We start from the raw sequence: 23,060 nt of genomic DNA on the forward strand, positions 1-23,060 counted from the left end.
AGTTCCTTTCTGCATCTACTGCACAGACTAAACATTTCTCATTACAAACCTCAGGATAAAGTTGGAACGCTTTTTTGAAAATTGATAATTCCATATCACAGATATCTACTGCATACTTTTGAGTGGTTTGGGATGGTGGCAACGCCAGTGAAAATTACATTTATATTAAAAAAAATTACATTTATTTTATTTCATAAACTCCTTTTTTATTTTGCTGCTTTTGTGTTAACTTTGATGTGCCATAACCACCATAACACATGGCAGCAAACAGTACATGTGCAACGGAAATACGTGGAAAGGCTGACTGGTGATTCCTTTTACATTTATCATTATGCCACATGCATAATTGTAGACATTGTGTCTATCATGGTCATGTAGTACCTGTTTAAATCACCCTTGTTGCCTCTGCCAACAATCTTAGAATGTGGATGCAGGTAGCTGTTGCATGTTCACTTAAACCTTTAATTTTTTACATTTTAAATAAATATACAAATAATTGAAAACTGCAGGATACAAAACCGAAGAAGGTTTACATTTAAAGTCATGTAGAATGATCAGGGCAAGTATATGAACTCTTGCATGAAAAGGTAACATTTCCTGACCTGCTATTTATATTTGTTCTTTCATAAAGCTATGATGAGAAGAAAAACATGTTAAAGATATTGTATGTAAGTAGAGCAATTATCTTGCTCTTTAAATAACTGATCACAGTCATGGAGGCTTAACAAGTACACCTTCAATTAAGGCAGGGCATCCATATGTTTGGGCAGTGCAATTTCCTTGGCCTCTTGTCTAATTGGACCATCCATTTCAACTTGAAGACACTTTAGGGTGAAACTGTAGTATTTGCCCATGAAGGAAATGTACCAAGGTTGAACATATAATAACCCCAACTGTTGATAGCCAGTGTGATGGTCAGAACTCCAAGAATGTTCAGCAGAAAGCCTGCCTTTGCCTATATTCAAAATACAGAACTGTTAGTTCAGCGTGATATCTGCCTACAGTATAACTTGTGTGACACTAGAGGGGACTAGTATGTTAATATTATTTAAATACATTATAAAAATTGGCACATTGTTCTTGTTGGACCAAGTTACTATCTAAGAGTTCCAAGTACCTTTACTAAGAATTTGAAGGGGAAGTACGTACCATATCGATAACCTTGAGTTGTCCATAAGAGAAGGCTATGGCATTGGGTGGAGTGGCCACTGGCAGCATGAAAGCCAAAGAGGCAGATAGAGTGCATGGAAGCATGATAAACAGAGGATTCAATTCTATGGCCTTTGCCTGGAAGGGAAAGAGAATGTGTGCTTACATTAATACAATGTTTGATTGCCCATTTCCATGCATAGTTTTCTATATGTACGAAACATTCCACATAACATGAACCAAATGTATTATTAAAACAACACACTAATTTCTTATTGACTAATGGAATTTAAAATGTGACATTTTTTACTTGTATTGTATTGATATATTATTATTTATGATTTTATTAAAACTTTCCAGTAAAGCTATATTATATAAATAATGTATGTATCCAGGCACTCAGCTCATAAACAAGAGGGTGGTTGGTCATTCTGCCCTACATTCAGTTGGAATTATGTCTGTAACAGGAGCCATGCATGTTAATGTTTTGTTCTGCTGATATACATCTGTTCATTGTTCACTAAGTCTCACCTTCCCTGTTCATATCTATCAGCCATACTAAAGGGACCCTTGGCTATCACATTTAACACTTTTTGCCTCTTGTCCCTAAAAACCCATCCTAATCTCCTAATAAACAGTAATAACAGTTTCTTTTACATCCTGACTGGATTGTTCTGTCGCTACTGGTGGTAAAGGTTCCTTTGGCAGACTTTTCCCCCGGCGGAGCATGTTTACTCTCCGGTTCACACTGGAAGTCCCCTGGTTCCCTTTACTGTGCCATCAGAAACCAGGTTAAAATGGATTACCACAAATAACTAAACAAGTGCTCAAAAGGAGCATAACATGGCTAGAAACATTTTGTAGAAATATGAGATTACAAAGATTTATTTCATTCTCCTTTAACTCTGCTCTTGATATTCATGTTTTAGGAAAATAAATGTCTAACCAACAATTTGTTTATCTAGTGAACACCGTCCTTCATTACCCTAACTAGCAACAGGAGTTTAATAAAGGTATACACCAACATCTGGTCATGTTAAATAACCAAGGTCTTACCATTGATGCCAAGATGGGTAAGAACAGAGTAGTAGTGGCTACATTGCTGGTACATTCTGTGAATGTTGCTACCAGAAGGCACAATACTAAGGCTATAGCTGCTGGTGGGATGGTCTGCAATGGAGTTAGCTTTGTTCCAAGCCACATTGACAATCCTGATTCCTGAAACAAATCCAGTATGGTCATTAATACCTTTATATATACAGAATGAGCTGGATAGCTTCAGTAGCATACAGATCATTTGCTTTCAAATAATCTTGCTGCATAGAAACTATGTACGATTCACAGTAAAAAAAATCATACCGCTAAAAGAATTTCTGGTGCAGTTATTTTATCCACTTAATGTGGTAAAATCACCATGGAAAGCAGCAGAATGCTGAGTTCTCAACATTTAATCACTTTGCTCTGGAAAATTAGCATTTTAGAAACCGGGGCTGTCTCTTTTTTGTACCTCACTTCCTTTAGCCAGAGCAAACCCTCCTCCCAGCAGGATGACGATGTTCCAGGGCATCTTCTCGTTGACAGTCTTCCAGTCCAGCAGGGCAGGTGGGACATGTATCTTCTGCTTCTTCCCTAGTGGACAATACAGTACATACATATCATGTATAGAGTATACCTGTACATAACTACGTCTACCATAGTTACAGCACCTTTTCTGCATGAAGAAGAAACTTTTTGTCAGCCACCATTTCCCAAAAATGTTATTTAAAAAAATATATATATATATATTTATTCTGAACTGTAATTCTTCTGACAGTCCTCATAATTATTAAGTTTCACCAGATCCATTGCTAACAGATCAATAAAATCAAGCATGTAGGCAGCCATCTCCATAAACAAACTTTGGCAGTAGAATGGGTCGTACTGAAGAGCTCAGTGACTGTGACTGTGGCACTGTCATGTTAATACTACAACATACAAAGGCATTCCAGACAATACTCTGCTTCCAAGTGTTTATTTGGCCCAGTCTATTGGGTCCATATCATATAACCTGTGGTAAACAATTAAATGTCTCAGTCTTAACTCCTTAACAACCAATGACGTGCCTGGCATGTCATGGCACTGAATGAGTTTATAAGGCGTTCAAATATTGCTTTGTTTGCTCAAACCGTGATGCTGCAGTGACTCAATATCAAGGCATTCAGCAACAACAAAAAAGTTGCAGGGGCCCCGTAGTATGTAGTAGCAACATGTAAAAATAATTCCCCAGTGATGCCACCATCATGAGAACCATCCAGTTCCAAGAAAATGTAAAAAATGTAAATTACAAAAAGTAATATATATATTTTATTTTTTTCTGAGCAAAACCTAAAGTCCTGGCATGGAAAGACTTAAAATATCAGCATTTACCCCTGGGTGTCTAGTTTTCAAAAATATATTGCTTCATTGGGTAAATTGAATTGGCCAGCTTCATAGATGTCCCAAATATGAAATGGGCGCAGGTTGGGCAGATTTCAAAATTAAAAAAATCAACTCCCAAATGTGGCCATTTAGCCTCCACACAACATGACAAACTGTGCATGGTTACTCAGGAGATGTTGCTTAACACATATTGGGTGTTTTTTTGACAGTGGCATATACCAGGAGCTGTAAATGTATATCTGAACTACAATGTGTGTGGGGAAAAAAGCATGATTACCAGATATGAAAAAATGATTTTAAAATAGTACTTATTGCCCTACAACAACAAAAAAGCTAAAAACATAAAAACATTGGGTATTTCAAAACTCAGGACAAATAGAGTCCAGTTAGCAGGTTTTCTTATTAGTTTTTGTAGATGAGATGAGATTAAAAAATATGATATAAAAATATATCAAAAGATGATATAATAATGGAATCTAAAGAAAACCTTTCTTGTTTTGAAAAAACTCCAGTATTTAACTTGTGTGGGTACTCAAAATGAGAGCGAAAACAATTACAAACACTACAAAGTACAAGCACTGCAAAAATGTTAAATTGAATTGGTGCATGGAAAGAGTTAAAATACCACCATTTGAAATACCCTGCTTTTGTGAAAGTGTTTTTTTTCCTTTAAATATTTAACCATATTTTTATTTTTGGTCTTGGTCACAAAGGGTTCCAAAAATAAAAAACAGCCTGGTCCTTAAGGTGTTAATCAGCCAGAGGGGCTTTCTCATTCATGAAAATCTAAAACGGAACATACCAAATTACAGAAATGGAAACAGGACTTTGTTAGCATTGCCATAAAGAATCGGCGCATTTTGGTCATCCTAAATATTACATGACTGCCTTCTGCCTACAACGGACCTACTGGTCTGCAGTTAACTCATTTGCAAGAGTCTTCTTGCCATTTTACCATATTTTTGTTCCATTGTAATTCTTCTTGTCCATGTTTAATACACCCACACAAGTGAGATACAGTTTTTTTCTAGGACAAATTCTTTTGATACTATTTTTAGAACTATATTCATCATATATATTATAAAAATTATATAGTTAAAAAAAAATGAAAAAAACCTTTTCATAATTTTACCTATGTACATTTGTACTAAAATGGTTAAGTTGACCAAATGTAATTATATAAGCGTCTTGGTTTTGAAAATGCCTCATTTACGTATCATTTCATATACTTCTGGCAATTACAGGGTTAATATTAGAGATTGTAGATTTGTCTTTCAAAGTTGTATGTTTTTTTTAGTATGCCGGGTTTGTAACATTGTGAGCAAAGTATCTATGAAATATCCACAACAATGAATAAGGTTGGGTACCTTTTCTGTGCTTTTATCACAGATGCTTGTGTGATCCTAGGCTTTCTTGCACAGCCCACTAGTTTAAATTAACCTCAGCTATATATTTCTTGAAGACAGACAACCCAGGGTACTTTCCTAGGAGCATTTGGACAGTTGGCATGCAACCATTTTGCCCCGTATATGTGTGCCAAATTGCCGACACCTTTTCCTCATTTTTCTTATTTCCCTTTTTCCACTATCTTGTCTGCCTTTTATATCTTCCATAATATAGAAATAATAGGTGAGGTGTTTTCTTGTCTAATTAAATGTGTGACTGTTATTATACTGAATTTATTATTATTTATTGGACTATGTAGCCCCTTCATATTCCATAGTGCTGTACAATGGGTAACCAACTAGTGCATAACATAAGAATTTTTATTTACAGAAACAAAAGCTTAAGTGATCCCTGTTCAAACAAGTTTATTATCCTGAAAATGGTATCCTTGATTCCACAACAACTTTGCCCCTCTCCTATGGCTGGGGGGTTCTATCAGGTTTGTACTTAAAAGTAATAAAAATCATCAGACATCTGCTTACATTTTAATCCAGGGGAACTCTAGGGTAGCAAAGTAAATAGATAGGTTGCCATGTTTTTGTACCCATACATTATGGACAGCAGTGCTAAATTGCCTTACATCGAAATAAACATCTACGGGGAAAACGAGAGAAAAGGTCAGAAAATGTGCAGTTTCTGTGCTCAGTTGGTTTATTACTCTCGACAGAGGGGAGTAGTTATAAAGAGCATGTCTGGTGCAAAGTGGTAAAAGTTGTGCAATCACCAACCACTAGAATGTTCTTCAACATTTATAAATAACTCACCAAGTTTTTTTGCTGAGATTGTCAAACAACAAGCAAGATGGAGTTGCGTACAAGATGGAACAGTTATCTTTTAACCCTCTTCAGTGCCAAAGTTGACCTGCAGCTATCTTACTTCGCTCAGCTTAAAGTATCCTGCTCGTCTGCACAGTTCGCTAGGAGCCCTACTTACAAAATAACTATGACACCATTGGGAGAAGGATGGGAGTTCCCTTTCAACGTTCAGAAAGTCAACAGGCAATATCTATGTGTTATTTGTTACTGCCATGATTAAGTGATTCATACTATATAGTAGACATGTGCAAATGGACAACAACTTCTGTTTCCTGCCCTTTTGTTTCAGACACAAAATTGAGGGCATATTAATCAGAAACGAAATTTGTTGTCCGACTTACTCTCACAATCTCTCAGACTCTCACTCTGTCACACTCTTTTTCGTTCAGTCTCTCATGCTCTCTTAATTTCTCCTTAACTTCTCTGCCGACCACTTCAGCTTCCAGTCTTGCATCTCTGTTTCTGTGTCTCAAATCTTCTTGTTCTGCATCTTCTTATTCTCATTTCTTCTCTCTTCTATCTTCAGCCGCATCTCCACGGACATAACTTCCAATCGAACATCCGCCCCAATGGCGGAGCTTCTGGTGATTGGAGGATCTGGGAAGAGAATGTCACTGGAAGCTCCGCCATTTTGGCCGAAGTTCACACAGGGTTATCTTAGGGCAAAATGGAGGTGCTTCCGGTGACATCACTTATTCCAACCCTCCAAGCGAGAGAGATGACGTCACTTTGCAGACGTTAGCCAGGCGGTAATGTTGATGGAGATACAGACGAAGAAAGAAATGAGAAGATGATGAACAAGAAGATGCGAAGCATGGAAGCGGAGGTCGTCAGCAGAGAAGGTAGGGAAACATTCAGAGAGTGGGAGTGAAGGAGACCACTGAAAAAATAGAAGCTTTTTGCTTTGTTTCACCTGGTTCATGAGAGGTCTGGCCTCGTTTTTGGTGATTTGTACAAAATGACAAAATCAGCAAATTCTGTTACATTTACAATTCATATGAATCTGAATGCACAAGTCTACTGTGTAGAATGTTAACGATGAACTGTTAAAGCGAGATAAGAAAATACTTACTTACACTTGATTTCTTATCTCAGATATATTATCTACTCAAGCTTGTATCTGTCTCAACTTACTGCAATGTGTAAATAATAGTTCTAAGACCATGGACATTAGCTCAGATAACAGCAGATCAGAAAGAATTTTTACAGGACTATGACTATAAAATAAAGTATGTGATTTCTTTACATTTCCAGGGATTTCCAGGGAAACACATTTTATTTCATTGTTTTTAAAGTAAATAGTTTGGATGTCCCAATATCATGAGCAACAATAACAGTGAAATAGTTTTCTAGTTATAACCAAGTATTATTGTCAGCATCTCACTTGCTAATGTCAATCTTACATATCACTCGATAGTAGACTTATGCACCTTGACCAAAAACAATTCAGACAAATTTTGTTTTTTGTCCATTCTTTTTCAGACAATGAATTTCATTTCCTGTCCTTTTGGTATAGACACAATTCAGAATTAATTCAAAAACAAAAGTTGTTGTCACTTACTCATTCACTCTCACTCACTCATTCACTCTCCCTGACTGCCTCCCTACCTTCTCCACCAACTGATTCCGTGTCCCATCTCCTTTTTCCACAGCTCTGCTTCTTGTCTTGCCTCTTCTTGTTCTTCTGTATTCTTAAGTCTTCTTTCTTTTTTTCTTGGTCTGCTTCATCCGGCTATCTGCTCTGTTAACCTGGTCAGGGACAGCCTCTCCCCCATTCCTTGAGTGTGTGCGGAGGCTTCCCTCTGGAAGCACTCCTGGAGGCCAGGTTAATGGAGCAGATAGCAGGGAGAAGTGGACCAAGGAAGAAGACAGAACAAAGAATACAGAAAAAAAGAAGAGGCAAGAGAAGAAGTGGAGACAGGGATATGGAAGCAGTTAGCAGAGATGATAGGGAGACATTGAGCATAAGTGAGCTTGAAAAATTAAATGAAATACAAATTAAAATTCTGAGCGCCCTACTTTATTTTGGTTTGAGGTCCTTTCTCAATTACAGACATTCATACGAATTAACAAAATTGGCAAATTTTAATAAAATTCATATAAATCCAAAAGCATGAGTCTACTGGATAGTGACATTTCCAGTCATGGATTGGACTATGTAAATGTGACCATGAGGAAATGTGGGACTGTCCAAACCAGCTGGCTTATTTTGTGTGTATATTTATTTCATAAAATCCTTTTTTTTTATTCTTGGTTTTATTTTCAGCACAGTAAAAGAATACGCCTTTACCAAGCATTCTTAAATTACCAATGTTGAATGTTTATGGCATCCATCCTCTCCACCTCAAGATAGCATCACCTTTCTGGGGACAATGTTAGCTTGGGACCACCAGAACCTGAAACCAGTCTAATACTACAGAATGGTAAGATGCAATAGGACAGGGCATTGTCCATCTGGCCCCTCACATTCTTCATTATAGTATGGCAGGGTTGCAATTTAATTTACTTCTCTAAAACTGTGGTTCTGGCCATCCCCAATTCCTATTTTTTTGTACTGGTATGTCACAGCTGATGTCTGTGTTTGAACACAGCTTAGTTTAGAGCATATTTGATGCCATATCCTGGGATCTGCTGAACCTTAAGAGAAAGCAAATTAATATACCGTATTTGCTCGATTATAAGACAACCCCCCAAATCTGAATATTAATTTAGGAAAAAAAGAAAAAGCCTGAATATAAGACGACATTATAGGAAAAAAGTTTTACCAGTAAATGTTAATTCATGTAAACAATTTTTTTTAATAAAAGCTATGATTGAGAAAAATATTTTGGTTTTATTTCCTTCTATTTTCCAACCTGCCCCCCAGTTATGCACATCTGCCCCAGAAATGCCTTATACCCCCTATATGCCACTGTGCCCCATGATACACCTTTTAACCCTCTAAATGCCACTATGCCCCATGATATGCCTTTTGACCCCCTATGTGCCACTCTTCCTCCAGAATTGCCTCATACCCCTATATGCCACTCTGGCATTTAGGGGGTTAAAAGGCATATTATGGGGCAGAGTGGCATTAAGGGGGTTAAAAGACATTTCACAGAGCACTCTGCCTCCAGAAATGCCTTATGCCCCCCGTTTAACACTCCCTCCCCCTCCCTCCTCCAAACTTACCGGTGCTTCTGAGTCCCCGATGCTTAGTCCGGGCAGCGTGTAGAGCTCGCCCGGACTAAGCACCGGGGACTCAGAAGCAGGGGTAAGTTGGGGGGGGGGGCATAACACAGGAGGATCCAGGCCCCTTGCATCTGAGACCCCGGTGCTTAGTCCGGGAAGCGTGTAGAGCTCTATGCGATTCGCGTAGACAGCTTCCTCTGCAGCGGAAGTTGTGTACGCGAATGGCGTAGAGCTCTACATGCTGCCCGGACTAAGCACCGGGGACTCAGAAGCACCGGTAAGTTAGGGGGGCATAACACAGGAGGATCCAGGTCCCCTGCATCTGAGTCCCCGGTGCTTAGTCCGGGCAGCGTGTAGAGCTCTGCTTCGAGAAACTCATAAAATCAAGTACGATGTAGTCATGCATTTACTTTGGTCCAACGCTATGAAACTCAAGACGTATTTACCTGTCTGCTCTGTGTCCCGGTACTTAAATGAAGGTAACTCAGATGGGAAGAAGAACATTATAAGAGATATGAATATGGCAACTGTTGCATCTGTGACATTGCTGATTAGAGACAAAATGGGAGAAATAACATTAGTGCAGTCCCTAACAAAGAGGAAGAGTTGTATGAAAGAAGATGATTACATTGTGGAAATTGTCTGGATGTAAAAGATATCTAGTGAAGGAGTGGGTCTGCTTGTGGTAAGTACTCACTCTTTGTTTCCTTTGTTGAAACTGATAGTTGCCCAGCCTGGCATAAATCCTGGCTCCCTTGTGAACCACAGGATCACTAACAAAATAAACAGAACCAGCACACATATCTCTGCAAAGCTCATGCGGCCCAGCTTCTTATGTTCTGAGGAAATAACCTCATATGCTCTCTTTTCCTTTTCTTTTTGTTCTTGGCTAATACCACAACCAAAATTCTCTTTAAACCTAGGAGGAACAAAGACAATGCATTTAATATTTATCAGGGTCCAAACATAACCTATTGCACATTATATTATTTTCTTAATTTAAGTACTAAACAAATAATATGGCACAGGCGATATCTAATAATAAAGCAATGACATTCGATTGATCACATAAGTTCCAATAACACTTTTCTCCTGAGCGATAAATGTTTAACTCTTATAGTACATTGCAAAGTGGTTACTCTGTCAGTTAAAATCAGGCTTTGTCTTACACTGCATTATTCACTTACTTTAGTCCCAAGAACATAATCTGAAGCCAGATCCAGGACATTATAAGTAACACAATCATTGTAGGGAAGGCAAATCCAAACCATGAAGCAAAATTGATTACGTTATTGTTTTCTGGAAACAACCTGGAAGATAAACACATTTTTCATTACTACGCTGTTAGTGAAGATCTATGTCTGACACACTTCAACATGGAGAATGGCTTTACTGAAGTGTTTAATGTGAAATTGCATGTTATTGATAGTGGCTCATTTAATAGAGCTAGGCATTGAGAAAGAGAAAATGTATTTTATTTTACACATTTTCATTTTTAAACACGTTTTTTGCAGTTTATGTACATATTAAGGTTTGAAGACCTCTATGATAAACTCATATCCTCCACCTAGGAAGTTATGGGATAAGAGCCATCTAAATGTTAACTGGTGTTAAAAGAGGTGAAAAAAGCATGGTTTGCCATTCAAATACATCTCAAAAAACAGGTTTTAAAATCAAGACAGTGATGGGCAAAACAACCTCACCTAGGTGATTTAGTTTAGCATTCAAAGGATTAGTGTTTCTTAGATTGATACATTTTAAACAAGAGTTTGTAGGCAATAAAAATCTATGCCTAGAAACAGTAACTGCAGAAGTCACAACTGTGACCCCTGCGACCACTTGTTCCTGTCTTCTCTTCTGGAACCCAACCTGGGCCGGGCTGGTGTTACAGGTTACAAGACCCTGTGTCGAACCCGAGGCTCCTCGCAAAGTGTAAGAGCACCGGGCTTAAAGCTGCAGGAGAGATAAGGGGGCGTGATGGTTTGTATGTTGTATGTTTATGAGCATCAATGTGTATGTATAAGTGTATGTGAGCATGAATGTATATGTATACATGTGTAGAAATGGAAAAAGAAAACTGCAAATGTGCAGAAGAGTTCAGAAACATCTTAACATAATGATATTTTAACCCCTTAGTATGGTTAACTGGTCAATTGAACTAACCACAAAGATACTTAATTGAATTGCTTGCTACAGAATTTAAAGTAAACAGGATTTTAACCAGTTTTATCAATGTGGCAACAAGATAGCAGATTTCATGACCAGCATGGAATAACATGAGTAACATGTAGTGTATAGATTTAAATTCTCTGTAATGTGGTGCCCAGATTTAAAGTAGCTGTACAATGTACTCCTGTAATAATCAGGCTTGAAAAGTACCTACTCGTCCATTTGTCCTTTCATGACAAGGTTGGGTGTGGTGCCAGTAAGAGTGGCAATGCCCCCAATACTGGCGGAATAACATACACAAAGACTCATGCCCTTGCAGAGTTTCAGGTGCTGCTGTAGCCTGTCATGTTGCTTGTCTTCACTTGGGTTGTCATCCTCAAATTTAAGGACAACATTATCTAGAAAAAACACACACACACAAATACTGAACACAGTGTAGATAGTATCCATAACATTATCCAAGTATTTGTATATAAGTTTCTAAAGATGTAAAATGTAGGATCCCAAGAGATTGTCAAGGCCTAAGACCCTAGGCCCTGCAGGACTAAAGAAGGTTGCCTGAAAACCAAAGGTCGAAAAGAGGAGGTTAGGTTCTATAGTAGAATAAAAGGTGGGTTTTCTATGTATGGGTAAATGAAAAAAGTGCATTAAAAATCAGTGGTAACGTCCTTTAAAGTGGTTATTTATTTAGTGTCACCTATAGTTAGCATTTTTTTACTCAATTCACAAAATTTTAGAAACTTACCCTGAGACTCTGGATTGACAGAACTTGGATCTCTAGATGTATTCTCCTTCATTTCAAAGCTTGGGACCAGAATACCATTAGGGTGTTTTTCCGGGATATTATTGAGAGTTCCGTTGGACTCACTCTTAAATCCCTTGTTAATGCTACCATTTAGCTGAATCTTACTCTTCTCAGTGGTGTCTTCTAGGCTCTGTGAACTGTAATGTTTTAGTTTCTCCTCAGACGTGTAAAGTTGTTCCAGAACAGCCTGTGCTATAGGTATCATCATGGCAGTTGTAGCAGTGTTACTGATCCACATGGATAAGAAGGCTGTGACTACCATGAATCCCAAGATCAACCTACAAATTGAAGGAAAGCAAAATATGAAAACCTTCAGCAGCTATAAATCTATAGCGTGGTAGATAAATGGAACCCATTTATATGATCTACCATCAGATGTGGTAGAGGCTAGACTTGTGCATTCGTATTCGGGCGAACATGAAAACAAACACGAACATGGCGGCGGCAAATGTAGACGAAGACACACAACACGAAGAATGCTCGTGTTCATGTTTGTCTACTAATCTCCCTGGTCCCTTCCCCATCTAGCCTGCCTTATCTACGCAGCATTGCAGGAGTTAACGGGAGAGAAAATCCGTAGGTTCGCCACCAGGAGTTAAAAAGGCCACGCGAGTGAGCCTATTGGTTGTCTGCAGGGGCCTTCTCTGGCATCAACCAATTGGTTGATGTCAGAGGAGGCCCCTGCAGACGAACAATAGAGTTGTTCACAATGGCCCTTTAACCCCTGACGGCGACCTACGGATTTCCGCTTCCGTCATACCCTGCAATGCTGCGTAGATAATGGGAGCGGAAATCCATAGGTTCGCTGTCAGGGGTTAAAAGGCCGTGCGAGCGACCAATAGGCTCACTTGCACGGACCTTTAACTCCTTACGGTGCAACTTGGCCGGAAGAGACCACTAGTCTCTTTGCTCCAACAGTTAAAAGTCAGTTTGAATGACCAATAAAGTCGCTTGTACGGACCTTTAACTGTTGGAGCAGGGAGACCAGTGGTATCTTCCGGGCAAGTTGCTGCACCAGGATTTTAAGAGTCTGTACGAGCAACTCTATTGGTTGCCAGCAGGGGGCTCGTCTGCCATCAACCAATGAAGTACAGGTGTACTTCATTGGTTGATGGCACAGGAGGCCCCTGCAAGCGACCATTAGAGTTGCTCTTACCGACATTTAAAATCCTGGCGCCAAAGCTGCTGCATAGTCCATACCGCGTTAACCCCGTATTAACCCCTTTGCCTGAACCGAACACAGGAACGGGCGAATATTCGCGGAATACGAAGATTTTTTCCCCCACGAAGACGAACACGATGAGTTGGCCGGCGCCCAAGTCTAGTAGAGGCTAATACAGTGAGGGGATTTAAACATGCATGGATTAGGCATAAAGCTATCCTGTATAAAAGACATCACCAAGGACTGAATAAGGTATGTGTCTTTACATTAGAAAAAATGGGCTAGATTCACAAGAACAGTAAAATAGATAGTAAGATTTATATATAATAAAGACATTTTAATGCCTTTGTTTTAGATTTCTCTACATGCTTGTGTGGGTCATATAAAGCGGCCTGTATGGATTTTATACATGAGAACAAAAAAAGTAAAATTACAACTTTTTAAATCTCAATGCACTGAGCCTGCAGACAAGTTGTAGTAGGCTATACAATATGAAGTTTCTACTGTGGAAAGGAATGAGCCGGCCCTGTATAATGAATACCTAAAGTTGCACCTTTCAAAGAAATCTGCCATCCGAAATACAGTAGGACCACACTGTAAACTTTGACCAAAAAATTACATTTTTACCTCTCATGTCTCCAACAAAAGTTAAACAGTTAATAGATTGTCTTTTGGAAGTAGTTAGAATGCTGATATTCAGTACTTTCTAACATATTTCCAGTTACTTATATCTCACTAACATTATTTAGCAGGTTACCCTGCGTCACTTCGTATGTTAACCCTTTAATAGTATGTTCAAAGATCATTGTGTGGTGTCTCACTGATGGTGGCAGCCAAATGGTTCTACTAATGTCCCTTTCCGGAAACGAATTAGAGGTAAGAATATTCTGAATTAGGTTTTCAAGTAGAGATGTTTACTGTGACACACCACTGTCATCCTCAACTGACCGGATGCGATACTATGACATATGTCTTGGATATTATCAAATTGACTAGAACACAAAGAGATATGAAGAATTAATTTCACACTGCGTGAAACTGAATCAGCACATTCACTCAGGATTGGTGTTAATACCTTGAGATTCACAGCCAAACCTTTCGATTTGCCGGATATGCTTGCCTAATATAACCACTTCACCTAATTTTTAAAATCAAGTGCTGTTACCCGAGACTCAAATTGAAACCTCAGAGTCGCCATAAAAGACCTAAAACATTCATGATTTTGAATGATCATATAGCTACCATTTTTGGTTCTTTTACATCATACCTCGCTAGTTTAAATTTTAAACCAAAATCATTAACTGTTAAATAAACCTTCTTAGGATGAGGCCTGTGGGTTTTTTATTAATCAAATCATATAATGTGCATGCAATGTAGAGTGATTTCACTATTTCCCATTAGTAGAGTGTAAATAAATGTTTGTAAAGGTAAAATGACATGGGTACTTCATGTTTTTCTGTTAACCGTCTGTGTTAACCTGCCAAGTATCGTATGAGAATAAACAAATAGCCAGAAGCAGCATTTTCCTGCGGAAAACTCACAAAGCAGGTTTAACTCCAACGATCAGCAGCACCCTCAGGGCTATGCGCTTGTGCAAATTCCATTTTTCAACTGAGATTGCAACCAGCAGTCCCCCAATGAACAACATATTTGTGTCTTTCAGGTACTGACTGCATACCTGAAAGAGAAAAATGACATTTACAGCAGTGCCTTCTAATCGCCAGTAATTCATTTGCAGTGGCGATGCAGAATAAAAATTAGTATATCTTGTTCATTGTATTTCTTGCTGCTTTTCTAAGGTTCTGTGTGTCAGGTGACACAGAAAGTCCCCTTGGAAAGGATAGGAGAATGAAGAAAGTGGCCAAGTAGTAAAGCTAAAGAATCTGTGAATGATGGGCTGACAAAGAGCAAGCTGCAGTATACTGTGTGTGTCATGTTATACTGGGGATGGGAGAAGCATTAGACATCAGGTGGAGAATCATAAAGTGTGAAAAAGAAAATAAAATACAAAGAAAAACATTTTCACATATGCTTAAAGATGGTTTATTAGTTGCCAATTCCTTCTATTCTTTGCCGATCTGTTAAACCTATACATCGCATTACATTAATTTTACATTAAGGACCATGGTTAAGGTTATGGGCAGAATGATTGTCTTGAGAGCCGACTAAATCCTCATAGATGGGAAAATATCATCCACAGCGTATCGATTCAGTGGTGGAGCTGAATAATAAAAGTCTATTAAGGTCTCTATATATATGCATTAAATATCAAGGTATTAAATATGCATTTTCATTTGTGATGCTAGCTTTTAATTTTTGCAAATGGTGTACTTACTGAAGTTGAGTCCATAATACCCATCATGGGGAAAAGCAGGACAGGAAATAAGGCGGTGACAGCTAAAGGTAGAGCTTCAGTACACCAGAATAAAGCCATGACGATGATGACAAAACCACAGCTTGCTTCCTGTAAAGACGAATAAAAATAAAGCCTAAGTGATAAAGCATATTTACTATCGTATACATGCTCTAAGTAATAATCTCTCTCCAGTCAGAAAAGAAGACCCGCTGACCCGTGTATTATGACTTCTCGCACTTGGAAGCCCTGTCACCCCAAAGAGCACTTAGGCTCCATGAAGTAGGAATTATCAGGGATTGGACCAATGGTGGAAGGAGGCCATGACTGCTGGCCTGCACCGGCCCCATTTTGTCAGACCTTCTCCCATTGGGGTTTTAAGTGGATTTGTTGTACTTACATTTTACCTTTAGAAACCCAGTTCAAGCCATGGTGGCTTTGGGAGGGAGCTTCTGTCAGAGGCTGATGGCACCTCAGGATACCAGAAGTCTGGACTGGTTTGTAACTTGAGGTAACTGCCTGCAGAATCATTGAAATGTCTAGAAGCTGGCAGGTGATTATCCTTTGTGTCCATTTGTGTCCTTGATTATGTTTAATAAAGTTGCGATTAATGTCCTTACCCAAACTTGATGTTCAGTGTTTTATTGGGGAGCAGTGAATGGGGAAGATAAAAAAAATGGCTACATACATAAAGTATTTTGATTTGAGATAACCCTCAGATCACATTTCCTAGATTCTGATTTTTTTCATCCAAGGTGCAAGGACAGCAATGGGATTATGTATTAAGTTTAGATCTCGGAGAGATTCAAATCAGTGAAAAGCTGGCTTGGGTAAAACATAGTAAGTTTAAATTTCAAAATGTAAAACCATCATTAAATTTGTCACCCATTGTTTTAAAAAAAGTTTGCTTTGTACTGGATCAGTTTCAATCAATCCTGCTTACCAGTAGAAGAGCTCTATGGACGTTGATTTCCCACAAAGCAATCAGCGCAAGAGAACCGGTTGAATCAACCCAGAATTAATCGGCAAAGTAATGCTGGTCTGTAGTGTTTGCACTCATTTAAGTATTCAGTATGGAATGACCGCTGGGCTAATTCTGGACAAGAAGCTAGACGTAAGAGCCTTGTGGGGTATCTCCCCCAGCAAACCCAGTTCTGAGTGTGCGTAGATATTGGGGGTTAATATGGTACAATTGTAGTGTAAGGTTTTGTCGGCTGTATTGTTAGCATTACTGGAAGCTGCTGCATGGCAACAAATATGCAGCAAAAATGTTCATTACTATAGTTTTCCAATTATCCATCGTGAAGTACTTTGTAGTACGCTAATACACATTATTCAACCTTTAAGAAAAGCTGCAGTGCATTGTCCCTTCAGGTATAGCTGAGTGCCCCCCCCTGCCCCCACTAGCACCCACACTCACTACAACACATGCATTCATGCTAACACTCACTAACACAGACTATCATTGATTTTGTATATTTTTTTTACTTGAGTATATATATATATATATATATTTACATATTCACATATACAGGTGAGGTGCCTGTGCTCATGTTCCTTTAAAAAATACCCATACGTATACACACATCCTCCTCCTTACCCATACATAAACACTAATTGTCCTTTACCCATATACACAGTCACGTCTGCCTCCTGCTTTGCCCCTAAATGCCCCCATCCACAGCAAACAAATTTCCAGCCCTCCACAGCTCCTTATTTCCACCTTGGAGCAGTCTCTATTGGAGGTTACTAACATTGTCTTATTTTCCCACTCCCAAACAGCAGCCGTATTTCGCTTTGCTGGCTCGGCACAGCCCCCCATTGTCTAAATGGACTGTTTGGGGAGATCAGAAATTGGACAGGGCACTCTGTGGGCTCTGGTCACCCAACAAGGCAGTCTGCCTCTGGTTTTGCAGATGCTGCCCCCTGGACCTGTCCCCTTAGGCCTATGCCAGAATCCACTACTGCCAGCTCCACATGTGTCGAAAATCTGAATAAACTCATTTAATCAAACAATGTTAAACATGTGCACAAAAGAAAAATATAAGACAGTTAAAATGTTTCGATGTTACACCCCTGGTGATTCAAGTAACTATGCAAAAGAACCGTTTTACCCACTGATAAATTAATCCAAAGTTATTGTAAAGGCAGGTGGGACTTTGAAACTTCATATAGGAACTATAATGTTTAATGATTATAAAACAATAGCACTCATTACCATTACCAATTAAAGCAATTGCGGCAAAGATTTTTATTTCCAAAGAACACAATATGCACACCGTTATAAGATGTAGAAAGAGGCACATTGCAAGGCAAGGTGCATACAATGCAAAGTCCAAAGACTTTATCTGCTATAGAAGAGTTAGAGAAGGCCCCTGCGTATTTATTGTCCCAAATAATAACTAAAGGTCGCTAACCATGTAATTACCCATGTCGATAAAGCACATAAAAACAATACTTGTTACTAGGAAAAGCAGGTTAATTATCATTAATGGTTTACTGTTTACTATTATCATAAATTCTTCTTATGTTTTTCTGTTTCTTTATTAAAAGAATTATATTGTTATGTAAATAAGGAACCCATGTTAGCTCAGCAATGCAGATGTGAAATACCTTATCGTTACAGTATATATATATATATATTACTGGGGTAACATTTTGTATAGAACAAAGGCTATGAGAGTCCCACTATATCAAGACAAAAATGATGGACATGGCTAGAAAATATTTTAAAATTCCTATTTTTTTTGCCAACCCTAAATTGGAATCTCACCAAGATACAAAAAAACTGCCTAAAGCAACCTTAAAGGAACACTGGCAACATAAAAAGGAGAGAAGGGAGTAAATCAGGTGGACCAGCAGTTGTGGGAAGAAATACTACTTAATTTTCTGTACACATAAATTATCTTTTGATAGGGTTCAGACTTTCTCTTTGCTTATCCACTACGCTCCGTAGATGTGTAGAATAATGTGAGGTTTTACTAAATACCTAAATACAACTTGGATGGCTACCCCAATGACACAGGCAGGTGATTAATACTGTAACCATTAAAAATCAGAAATAGCAGCGGTTTATTCACTAAAGCAGGAGCTGGGAGGTGAATTGTAATTTCAACTTCATTATGCACCATGAAGATGTAACCCCCAGATAGCTTCTCATGTAAGTAGACCTTGGGTTGTCTTGTATACAGTGTTGTTAAATCAGTGAAATATTTTGAAGTTGTCATCATTTGAACTATGTGTTATACAGGGCCAGTTAAGCTCTTTGCACAGGAGTCACTTGCCGAGGTTAGGCCCATCATAATGCATAGAAAAGTCTTTTGCAATCACTGCAATTAATTCTCGCTTTAGTAAATAAACCCCAATGGTGTTGGTATGAATGAATAAATGAATGTATGTGTATTGTGTTTGAGTGTGTCTCTGTGTAAGAGTATGGTGTTATAGTGTGTGTTACCGTAGAGCGGTAGAGTGTAAATGTGTTACTGTATGGTATTAACGTGTGCGTTAGTATATGGTGTTAGCATGTGTGAAAGGATGCTGTTAGCGTGTGTGCTTGTTACTGCAAAGAGTTAGAGTGCATATGCTAGTGTATGGTGTTGGCATTATCGTGTGTCAGAGTATGACACACGATAAGGGAGAGGAGGGAGATGTTTAGGTGTGTGTGCAAGTGTATAGTGAGTAGATGTTAGAGCGAGTTAGTGCATGTTAGTATGTTAGTGTGTTTTAGTTATTGGGGGGGGCAGTTTGCTTACTGTGCAAAGATGGTTAACATTAACACCTCCTGCTGAGACCACATTGCAGAGCATCCCATTTGGCAGCCCTGAAGGTTGGCACTTATTACCACAATCTGTATTTCAACATTTCCAAGTGCTCCTTTGTCTAAACTTTGTCTTATGTTACTTCTGTGGCTCTTTAGTTACTAAGCCTAATTCTCACCCTTTTTTCAATAATGATTTTATCTGCATGTAATAAATTATTTAAAATGTATTGATCTATAAAGCGCCATCATATTCCACAGAGCTGTACAAAGTAAACAGGACATTAGAAGCAGTGCATACGCTTTGAACTTACAGAGACAAAAGGAAGGTCTTTCTTAAACAAGTTTACAATCCAGAAGAAGCAATGCCAACAAAAACAGTATTTCTGTCAACGAAGACACGACCGGACACAAAATCTAAAACTCTGCTAAACGCATTAATAAAACCTCTCCCCAGGAGAACTTACCGTGGAGGGCAGTACTAATGGCAAGGGCAGGACAAGTAGTGGTGTGAGGAAAATGATGAAGTAATTTCTGTTTGCCAAGATCCATTTCCAGATGGAAACCATGTTGCCAGCAAAGTGTTTGCTTAGTTATGAAGAGGAGGCTTCTCTGTCCTGCGGAGCTATATAAGAGGCACGGAGCTCACAGGTAACTGTGGGTGTTTATTACTTTTTTGTGTGATTGTTCTGCCAACAAGGAAGGAGGAGACATAAGGAAGAGTAAATCATAATCACTATCATAATAGATAACCTGGGGGGTAACTGTTTCTCAGTCATAAACCAATGTCCGTGAGTTTTATTTCACCAGCACTTAGTCAGCAGGCATTGAGCTGCAGTCCTCTAAGACAAATCTGCTTTGTATAGTAAATAGTGAAAGCCTTGTGATGCTCAACTCCCTGAAAGCAAAGGGGGGTGCTGTCTGTTGTGCCCGCTAAAATTAAATAATTTAGTACCCTAGTGATGTTCTGCCAGGTTAAACACTTTTCCCATCTGTAAGAATGTGTACAGTGTTGTCTACAGTAAGGAGGCAGGGGACTCCTGCTTCTGGCTCTCTGCTTGATATAAAGAAATCTTAAACCCGATTATAGGTCACAAGTGGTTACAGTTAGAGGAATAAATCTTAAAATCTTCAGCATATGTCCATTGGGATATTACTTTTTATTCATTCTGATTTTTATCAAAAAATTCACATCTGAATACTTCTTCCGTGTCCCTCTTTAGTGTCCTCCATCCCTCATTCCCCTGTGATGTTCCTATTTGCTATCACTTTAAATTTTGATGGGTATGATGAGCCCTACAAGTTATAATAATGTGTATAGAAACAGCAGTATGCACTCTCTGCCCACTTTATTAGGTCCACCTGTTCAATTGCTTGTTAACACAAACAGCTAATCAGCCAATCACACAGCAGCAACTCAATGCATTTAGGCATGTAAACGTGCTCAAGGCAACTTGCTGAAGTTCAAACCGAGCATCTAAATGGGGAAGAAAGGGGATTTAAGTGACTTTGAACTATGAAAGCATGTTTATTGGTGCCAGACGGGCTGGTATGTGTATTTCAGAAACTGCTGATCTACTGGGATTTTCACGCACAACCATATCTAGGGTTTACAGAGAATAGTCCGAAAAAGAGAAAAATCCAGTGAGCGTTAGTTGTGTGGAAGAAAATGCCTTGTTGGTGTCAGAGGTCAGAGGAGAATGGGCAGACTGGTTTCGAGATGACAGAAAGGCAACCAAGGTTTGCGGAGACTCACCAAAATTTGACAATGGAAGACTGGAAGAAAGTTGGCTCGTCTGATGAGTCTCCATTCCTGCTACAACATTCAGAAGGATATTGTTGCTGACCATGTCCATCCCTTTATGACCACAGTGTACCCATCTTCTGATCGCTACTTCCAGCAGGATAATGCACCATGTCACAAAGCTCATATCATCTCAAACTGGTTTCTTGGACATGACAATGAGATCACTGAACTCCAATGGCCTCCACAGTCACCAGATCTTATCTTTGGGATGTGGTGGAACGGGAGATTTGCATTATGGATGTTCAGCTCATGAATCGGCAGCAACTGTGTGATGCCATCATGTTCCTATGGACCAGAATCTCTGAGGAATGTTTCTAGCACCTTGTGGAAAGTACGCCACAAAGAATGAATGCAGTTCTGAAGGCAAAAAGGGGTCCAACCCGGTACTAGCAAGTTGTACCTAATAAAGTAGCCAGTGAGTGTATGTGTAAATGGTGTAAATACATTCTTCTTCTTCTAAATGCTTTTCTCAGTGACATAAAGAACAATTTAGAGGTCACATAGTCACATAAAAAGTATTGAGAAAGCCTGGTCCCTAGCCAAACTTCCAACTGCACTCCCTAAAACAAAGGTGTCCTTCTTTGGCCATTTGAAATGTTGGCAGGTATGCATCTATTCTTTCACAAAGAGTCAAGGAAAAGCTTTCAGCTTTTTCCCCTCAAAAAAACGCAATACAGACTATTACATATACCATCAATGTACGTAACAGAATGGCTATTGAAGTTCTTTGTCAAATGTAACTTACTACATAAACTTGATGTGACTGTTCCTTTAAAGTGTTGTTTCTTTTATCCGTTTATTAAGTTGTGTAATGAAAGGTTAAAGAAAAACAAGTCAGGTGTTTTTAAGACTAAGTGTAAAATGTAATCTTCAAACTATGAGGAAATACAGTTGTAAATCATATAATCGGGCAATTGATTGTATTCCCTCCATAGAGATTTACAGTGAGATAAAAAATAAAATGTGATTCACTGGAACACTGGAAGCGAATACAGAGCAATGGTAATTTTCCATTTATCTCATCTTTTCCAACAAGGTGCGTAATGTTGCTGATAATCCGTGTGTGCTGAAATCCGATATACAGGTTGGACTATACCAATTTGTAAAAATAGATCTGGTGACCTCATATGACTGGAAATTACCACTTCAATATATCAATATCAATGCCTCATTTACATTACAAAAATCACTATTTAAAAAGGATCTCACCCTTTTCACATGCATATTTCTGGACTACAAACCCTCCTTATGTGTATACTGCAGGGGTATTGGTGGAGCAGTGCTACCAACGTACTGATATCATGATCTACATGGTAATTTCCATTCATTTATCTCTGCCCTATTGTTAAGTTGCTGATTGTGGTTGACTGGCTCAGACAGCCTTTTTAAGAGATTGGGATAAGAGCTTCAGGACAAGAAATTGATTAGATACTGCTTGCCGCAGGTTTCCATGTTAAAAACGTCAAACCAAATACCAACAGGCAAACCCACATTAATGTACACGATGGAGCATGTATGAAAAACAAAAATGTACCTAAAGTGAAGCACTACCTTTTTTTCTCTTATCAATTCATGTACTGCACTGCAATCATCAGGTCATTTCCACCACGAAATGCTCCAAAGATGCTCGAAAGACGAACTGTCGTGCTGACGTCATGCTGTTATGCCTCTGTTCTTGGAAAGTGAGTATACATAAACAGGTGAATGGTTGTGCTGCAACTATGTTCTTACACGTGAGTGTTCTTAAACGGAATGTCTTTAAACAGGGGTATGCCTGTATATAACATTTACACTGTAGACCAAAAAAAAGAGCAAGCTACCAGTAGAATTTGGTGAAATTTTTTAGTTATGGTAAAAACTGTGATGAAAACCGTTACTCTTCAATCAAGTTGCGGAAGAGAGATGTGAAGAAGGTTTCTGAGCCATGGAAGAAGCCAATCTCTATACCTGTGAATGTTCCAAATAACATGACCCTGATATATTTTAAATACTAACTCGTTCAAAATTT

The 23,060-nt window shown here is 38.7% G+C and overlaps 1 protein-coding gene across 1 annotated transcript; it reads right to left on the minus strand.

Annotated features, from left to right (window-relative positions):
* Window positions 1–826: 826 nt before the first annotated feature.
* Window positions 827–19,814, minus strand: LOC149286119 (solute carrier family 13 member 2-like). Its single transcript, XM_089494375.1, has 12 exons — window positions 19,713–19,814; window positions 15,471–15,599; window positions 14,677–14,813; window positions 11,914–12,251; window positions 11,383–11,566; window positions 10,187–10,309; window positions 9,697–9,918; window positions 9,446–9,546; window positions 2,657–2,778; window positions 2,206–2,367; window positions 1,150–1,287; window positions 827–955 (listed from the first exon to the last, which is right to left on the minus strand). The coding sequence occupies exons 1-12, from the start codon at window positions 19,812–19,814 to the stop codon at window positions 827–829; spliced, it is 1,887 nt and encodes a 628-aa protein (XP_089350501.1).
* Between the last annotated feature and the right edge of the window lie 3,246 nt (window positions 19,815–23,060).

The sequence above is a fragment of the Sceloporus occidentalis genome, unplaced genomic scaffold (assembly GCF_023333645.1).
Source record: "Sceloporus occidentalis isolate IW3139 unplaced genomic scaffold, rSceOcc1.0.p SCAF_72, whole genome shotgun sequence".
NCBI lineage: Eukaryota > Metazoa > Chordata > Lepidosauria > Squamata > Phrynosomatidae > Sceloporus > Sceloporus occidentalis.

Bases quoted from the DNA above. Each gene is read 5' to 3' on its own strand.
- LOC149286119 (XM_089494375.1), bottom strand. From the start codon at position 19,814: ATGGTTTCCATCTGGAAATGGATCTTGGCAAACAGAAATTACTTCATC. The intron at 10,310-11,382 runs GTAGGTACTTTT...TTTATCTTCCAG, and splicing joins ATGAAAGGACAAATGGACGA to GTTGTTTCCAGAAAACAATA. The intron at 9,919-10,186 runs GTAAGTGAATAA...TGTTCCTCCTAG, and splicing joins ATTATGTTCTTGGGACTAAA to GTTTAAAGAGAATTTTGGTT.